Source organism: Cebus imitator, unplaced genomic scaffold (assembly GCF_001604975.1).
Source record: "Cebus imitator isolate Cc_AM_T3 unplaced genomic scaffold, Cebus_imitator-1.0 Scaffold0, whole genome shotgun sequence".
Classification (NCBI taxonomy): Eukaryota; Metazoa; Chordata; class Mammalia; order Primates; family Cebidae; genus Cebus; species Cebus imitator.
In genome coordinates this window covers 5,541,368-5,548,764 of record NW_016107315.1, presented here as the reverse complement: position 1 = coordinate 5,548,764, position 7,397 = coordinate 5,541,368, and the positions used below count along the sequence as shown (strand labels likewise).

Here is a 7,397-nt window from a genome sequence, read left to right as displayed (position 1 = left end):
ATTTTTTGTATTTTTAGTAGAGATGGGGTTTCACCATGTTGACCAGGATGGTCTTGATCTCTTCACCTCGTGATCCACCCGCCTCGGCCTCCCAAAGTGCTGGGATTACAGGCATGAGCCACCGCGCCCGGGTAAATTTTATATTTTTAGTAGAGATAGTGTTTCATCATGTTGGCCAGGATGCTCTCGATCTCTTGACCTTGTGATCTGCCTGCCTCGGCCTCCCAAAGTACTGACATTACAGGCGTGAGCCACCACACCTGGTCCCGTTAAGTAATTTCTTCACATCATCCACCCCTTCATCCTTCCAAGTCTTCACTGCCCATCATTCCACTCTCTACATCTGTGTGTACACATTTTTTTTTTTAGCTCCCACTGCTAAGTGAGAACATGTGATATTTGCTTTCCTAAGAACTATCAATGCATATACCATATGTCACACAATCTCAGATAACATGTATTTTACATCTAACATATTTGAATGTAAGAGGCATTTTACAACCTATAGTATCCTTTGATTAAAATTGGCAAGATTCTTAAGATTCTTTCTCTGGCACTGGAGCACAGAGGGCTCCTTACAATCTAGCACATTTTAGAGTCCATGTAATATAGCATTCTTTACTACAAGTGCCATGTAACAAGGAAGTTGCAGGTCACCTTTTCCTATGCTTAGTAACAACTTACATCGCGGGAGGTTGTTTCTGGAAAACTAAAAGGATGTGTCAATAAAAACATTTGGCCCTGGAGCTGGGGGTTGGGGGGTGAAGGAAGGAAGAAGATAATTATTTATTGGGAATCTTCTCACCTATTCACATATCTATCTGTGAGTCAAGATTTCTATCCTTGAGTCAATTTTGAGAATTTGTATTTTTTGGAAAATCACACATTTCACTGTACTCTTCAAATGCATTTCCCCCTAAAATGCATTTCTGGTCTAGGCTGGAGATTATGACCTTGGGTAGTGAGGATGACAGACGTGGACCCCTGCAAGTCACCTAAGGTCTCTGAATCCCATTTTCCGCATTGTAAAAGGAGAAGTGATCACTTCTTTTATATGGGATCCTTAACAAAAGGCTGGAGAAGAATTTGGCCGCCTACCGCCTACTGATGGGCATTATATGCTAAATAACGTTTGGCTTATAGTGAAGATTGTCCCGTGAAGCCAAGGCGTCGCTAGGGGTCGGGAATGGGGCCATTCTGGGGTGAGTGAGCCCAAGTCCGAACCCAAACCATAGACGGGAAGACTCGAACCCAAGGTCACACCCCAACCTGGGAAAAGACGGCAGGCCCAATCTGGAGGCCCTCTCCCCAGTGGCGTCCCCAACTCACCGTGCAAGTGGGCTGGGAGGACTGCTCCGAGGCCACACGCAGGCCGTTGTCCAGTTTGCTAACCTGCGTCTCCGGCACAAACTGGAGCGCCTGAGCGAAGGTTGCCGTACTTCGCAAGGCTGGCGTCCGCAGCAGGACCGGCTGTGGAAGGGAACAGCTGCGAGTGAGGACTGGGTTGGGGGAATCGCTCCTCAACCCCCAGGTCCTCAGGAAGACCCCTGTCCCCGCCCCTAGGCCAGCGGCGACACACCTTTCCCTGCCCTCCGCCGTGACCTTCCCACGCGTCCTCCCCACCTTGACCTGCCACTGCCACCTGCCTGCACCCGTCCTTTTCCCGAAGCCCTATCCTCTGAAGCTCCGCGCTGTCACCACCTCACCCAGTGGCTGGTGCGCAGCAGTACTTGTGCCCCGGTGCAAGCGACCCGGCAGACTACGGACGCCGCCATTTTCCAGCTCCAGTCGGCCCAAAGCTGCCGCGCAAGCGTAGAGTGGGCGCGTTGGCGTTCTAAGCGCAGGCGCAATACCGTAGAGTTGGCGCTCGGCCGCCTCCTGGCGGGAGCGGGCTGTGTCTACTGTGCTGGCCTGGCTCTGGCTGGCTGGCTGGCTGGTTTTGTACGCGTTGCTGTGGGTCCCTGCGCACATCAATCCACCTGCGGTCCATTAGTCCACGCAGGTCCGCCCGCTGTGCAGTCCAGCTCCCCCTTCCGCGGGTGGAAGTCAGATTGCGCTGTGTTTATCACCAGCCGCGCTGCGTTTCTCACCAGCCGCGCTGCGTACTCCCGAGGTCTGGCGGGCCGGGGCCGCAGCCACAGCGTGTCCGCAGGTCTGAGCCCCACGGCTTAAAGTACCAGCGTGGAACTTAACCTAGGACCGCAAGGCGGTGCTGAAAGTCAGTTTTTTCTATTTATTTATTTTTTATTTCCTGAGACAGGTTCTCGCTCTGTTGCCCAGGCTGGAGTGCAGTGGCACGATCTCGGCTCACTGCAACCTCTGCCTCCCAGGTTGAAGCAATTCTCCTGCCTCAGCTTTCCGAGTAGCTGGGATTACAGGCACGTATCACTACGTCTGGCTAATGTTTGTATTCTTAGAAGAGACAAGGTCTCTCCATGTTGGCCAGTTTTGCGCCCAGCCAGTTTTCTCTTTAAAAGAATGAAGTAGAGGCCGGGAGCGGTGGATCACGCCTGTAATCCCAACACTTTGGGAGGCCCAGGCAGGTGGATCACTTGAGGCCAGGAGTTCGTGACCAGCCTGGCCAACATGGTGAAACCCGGCCTCTACTAAAAATACAAAAATTAGCGGGGCTTGGTGGTGCATGCTTGTAATCCCAGCTGCTCGGGAGGCTGAGGCAGGAGAATCGCTTGAACCTGGGAGGTGGAGGTTGCACTGAGCTGAGATCGTGCCACTGCACTCCAGCCTGGGCAACAAGAGCGAGACTCCATTGCCAAAAAAAAGTAGATTCAGATGGTTGACCTGGTTTAAGAAAACTATATTGGTAAACCAAAAGGAGCAACTTAATTCGTGAAATAACTCCTTGTTTAGAAAACTAAAACAAAACAAAAAAATGCCTTTCCTTGTGTGTGTAACCACACACACACACACAATCTGGAGGAACACACTGTAAACTTTGAGACAGGTGACTTCTGAAAAATAGTTTCAGGGGTCCAGGAGGTGGCTCACCACGCCTGTAATCCCAGCACTTTGGGAGGCCAAGGTGGATGGATCACTTCAGGTCAGGAGTTTAAGACCAGCCTGGCCAACATGATGAAACCCCATCTTTATTAAAAATACAAAAATTAAGGCCGGGCGCGGTGGCTCAAGCCTGTAATCCCAGCACTTTGGGAGGCCGAGGCGGGTGGATCACGAGGTCAAGAGATCGAGACCATCCTGGTCAACATGGTGAAACCCTGTCTCTACTAAAAATACAAAAAATTAGCTGGGCATGGTGGCGCGTGCCTGTAATCCCAGTTACTCAGGAGGCTGAGGCAGGAGAATTGCCTGAACCCAGGAGGCGGAGGTTGTGATGAGCCGAGATCGCGCCATTGCACTCCGGCCTGGGTAACATAAGTGAAACTCCGTCTCAAAAAAAAAAAAAAAAAAAAAAAAAAAAAAAAAAAAAAAAAAAAAAAAAAAAAAAATACAAAAATTAGCCAGGCATGGTGTCAGGCACCTGTAATCCCAGCTACTTGGAAGGTAGAGGCAGGCGAATCACTTGAACCCAGGAGGTAGAGGTTGTAATGAGCCGAGGAGTGCCACTGCACTCCAGCCTGGGAGACAAAGGGAGACACCATCTCAAAAAAAAAGCACATATTGTATGAGTCAGTTTATATGAAGTTTTAAAATGAGTGAGATTGATCTATAGCAACACAAGCCAGAATGGTAATTACCTCTGAAAGGAGTGGTAGTAACAGGGAGGGTGCCAGATGACCTTTGGAGTAGGAAATAGTTAACACTGGGTGAGGCGGCCAGCCTTCTGCTGAGGACCCTCTCAGAAAGAGGCACAGCTGAGAGTTGAGATCTGGACCACACACTACACAATAAATGTAGTTCTTTCCATTCATTCATATTTTATCCTTTAATAATATTCTATAGGTTCCCTGTCCTTCAATAAGATTTTAGCTGGGGCCAGGTGAGGTGGCTCACTCCTGTAATCCCAGCACTTTGGGGGACCGAGGTAGATGGATCATCTGAAGTCAGAAGTTCGAGCCAGTCTGACCGAAACCTTGTCTCCAGAAAAATACAAAAATCAGCCAGGCACGGTGGCTCATGCCTGTAATCACAGCACTTTGGGAGGCCCAGGCAGGTGGATCACTGAGGCCAGGAGTTTGAGACCAGTCTGGCTAACATGGAGAAACGCTGTCTCTGCTAAAAATACAAAAAGTAGCCAGGCATGGTGGCAGGCACCTGTAATCCCAGCTACTTGGAAGGTTGAGGCAGGAGAATCACTTGAACCCAGGAGGTAGAGGTTGTAATGAGCCGAGATCGCGCCACTACACTCCAGCCTGGGAGACAAAGGGAGACTCTGTCTCAAAAAAAGAAGAAAAAACAAATACAAAAATCAGCAGGACACTGTGGCATGCACCTGTAATTCCAGCTACTCAAGAGGCTGAGGCACAAGAATCTCTTGAACCTGGGAGGGAGAAGAAGTTGCAGTAAACTGAGATTGTGCCACTGCACTCCAGCCTGGGCAACAGAGCAAGACTCCGTTTAAAAAAAAAAAAAAAAGATTGAGGGGAAGAGAAAGGAGGCTATCATTTTTTCATTTTTACACTTCTGTATTATTTTCAAGCAGATTTTTTAATTTTTGCAAAAAAAGTTACTCTTGAAATAACTGTTTGACAAAGTAGTAAACATAAGAAGCCATGTTTCCCAGCTGGGCATGGTGGCTCATGCCTCTAAGCCCAGCACTTTGGGAGGCCGAGGCGGGTGGATCACGAGGTCAGGAGTTCGAGACCAGCCTGGCCAACATGGTGACACCCATCTCTACTAAAAATACAAAAATTAGCTGGGCATGGCATGCACCTGTCATCCCAGCTACTCAGGAGGCTTGAACCCAGGAGGCAGAGGGTGCAGCAAGCCAAAATCATACCGTTGCACTCCATCGTGGGTGACAAAGCAAGACTCCGTTGCAAAAAAAATCCTCATTCTGATTGCCAGCAGAATTTAACAAAGCCCCTAGCTCAGTGAATCCAGAGCATAGCCCTCTGGAAAAATGCCCTGAAGATAATAAGCAGAATAGAGCACAGGCTCCCATCTCTTGCCTGGATCACTACACCTTTAGAAAAGGTAAATTCGGGCCGGGCGCGGTGGCTCAAGCCTGTAATCCCAGCACTTTGGGAGGCCGAGGCGGGTGGATCACAAGGTCAAGAGATCGAGACCATCCGGGTCAACACGGTGAAACCCCGTCTCTACTAAAAATACAAAAAATTAGCTGGGCATGGTGGTGCGTGCCTGTAATCCCAGCTACTCAGGAGACTGAGGCAGGAGAATTGCCTGAACCCAGGAGGCGGAGGTTGCGGTGAGCCGAGATCGCGCCATTGCACTCCAGCCTGGGTAACAAGAGTGAAACTCCGTCTCAAAAAAAAGAAAAAAGGTAAATTCAATGATCCTAGCCCTTGCCTCTTCCTATACCTAAGATACTGCCTGACAGGATTAATGATTATGCTTCTGTAACCTATAACCAGATGTACTCTCACACCCAAACCTTGATGAGATTTTCCTCTAATGTAACTTCTGAGCAGTTGGAGAGCCGCCAACACCAGTGTATAAGCTGTGTCGGAAACACTGTTTTGGAGCAGTCTAGCGAAAACTCCCTGAGAGGCTCTCCCGGGTTGCGGTTCTCATAACACTTCTGAATAGAACTAACTTTAAATATTTAAAAGTCTGGTTTTTCTTTAGTTAACATAACAAAGCATACCTCAGAATTCTTTTTCTTTTATCTTACAGAATTCTTTTATCTTACAGATACATATTATTTCTTTTGCTTCCATATTTGTTATCTTTCCAAAAACTACTTTTTTTTTCCTTTTTTCTTTTCTTTTTTTTTTTTTTTTGAGACAGGTCTCACTTTGTCCTCCGGGCTGGAGTGCAGTGACTCGATCTCAGATCACTGCAGCCTTCACCTCCTGGACTCAAGCAATTCTCCCACCTCAGACTCCAAAGTAGCTGGGACTATAGGTACATGTCACCATGCCCAGCTAATTTTTTGTATTTTTAGTAGAGATGCGGTTTTGCCATGTTGGCCAGGCTGGTCTCAAACTCCTGGCCTGAAGCTATCTGCCTGCCTCAGCCTCCCAAAGTGCTAGGATTACAGGGGTGAGCCACGACATCTTACTAAAAAACTACTCTTGTAATTAAAATAAAACTATCTTTGTAAAAATCAGGTCAGGCACCATGACCACAAGCTCACACCACCACACCCGGATAATTTTTTAAAAAATTTTTGTAGAGACAGGGGTCTCACTATGTTGCCTAGGCTGATCTTGAACTCCTGGGCTCAAGTGATCCTCCTGCCCCAGCCTCCCAAAGTGCTGGGATTGCAGGCGTAAGCCACCATGCCAGGCTGACTTCATTTCTTATAAAGGGTTACAAACCTGCAAGCTAGGAATCAGGCCTCTATTCAAAACCAGAGACAGGCCCTTCAAAAGAGGAGGGATTGGGGCAGGAGCTTTATGTAGAATGGCTTGGCTAAACATACATATTCAGCCAGGTGCAGTGGCTCACACCTCTCAGCACTTTGGGAGGCCAAGGCAGGCGGATCACGAGATCAGGAGATTGAGAATATTCTGGCTAACACAGTGAAACCCCGTCTCTACTAAAAATACAAAAAATTAGCCAGGCATGGTGGCACAAGCCTGTAATCTCAGCTACTCAGGAGGCTGAGGCAGGAGAATTGCTTAAACGTGGGAGGCAGAGGTTGCAGTGAGCCAAGATTGTGCCACTGCACTCCGGCCTGGGCGATAGAACAAGACTCCATCTCAAATAAAAATAAAAAAAAGCATATTCAACAGGTTACAGGAGGAGCTATGGATACTCATGAAGGGGGTCCTAATGCAAGTATACTGAATAAACATGTGTGTTGCATATGACCCATGTTCACTTTGGGGTGGAGACTTAACATTTAAATGCGTTGCAATTAGCCCGATATGTCAAAATATGAAGCAGGGATACAAAAGCACTCAGTGCACAGGCTCCATAAACCAGCTAAAGCCAGTCCCTGGTCAGTGGTCTCTTATCAGGAAAAAGTCATCAAAATCAGTCTCTTGTCCAATCAAAGCCATACTTAATGGCTTGTGGAACAGGGAGTGGGGTCAGTGTTTGGTGATGGATGAACTGCAACTGTTTCCATATTGTTTATCTCAAGTCCAGTGCTTGGTTAGCTGCTGGAGAAAAAGAAAACGCTTGCAGCAGTTAGAACATAGTTTATTTATTTATTTTTTAATTTATTTTTATTTTTTGAGACAGAGTTTCACTCTTGTTACCCAGGCTGGAGTGCAATGGCGCGATCTCGGCTCACCGCAACCTCCGCCTCCTGGGTTCAGGCAATTCTCCTGCCTCAGCCTCCTGAGTAG

At 48.0% G+C, this 7,397-nt stretch overlaps 1 protein-coding gene across 2 annotated transcripts in view; it reads right to left on the bottom strand.

Annotated features, from left to right (window-relative positions):
* Positions 1 to 2,224, bottom strand: part of LOC108291340 (cytochrome b-c1 complex subunit 1, mitochondrial) — an 11,116-nt gene extending 8,892 nt beyond the window's left edge. The window contains exons 1-2 of one of the 2 annotated variants that reach the window (XM_017511921.1): positions 1,707 to 2,224; positions 1,330 to 1,470 (exon numbers count right to left, since the gene is read on the bottom strand). In XM_017511921.1, the coding sequence (XP_017367410.1) occupies positions 1,330 to 1,470; positions 1,707 to 1,775 (210 nt within the window). In that variant the 5' untranslated portion in view covers positions 1,776 to 2,224. The remainder of the gene's footprint in view (positions 1 to 1,329; positions 1,471 to 1,706) is intronic. The other variant, XM_017511847.2, reaches the window with a different exon arrangement.
* Between the last annotated feature and the right edge of the window lie 5,173 nt (positions 2,225 to 7,397).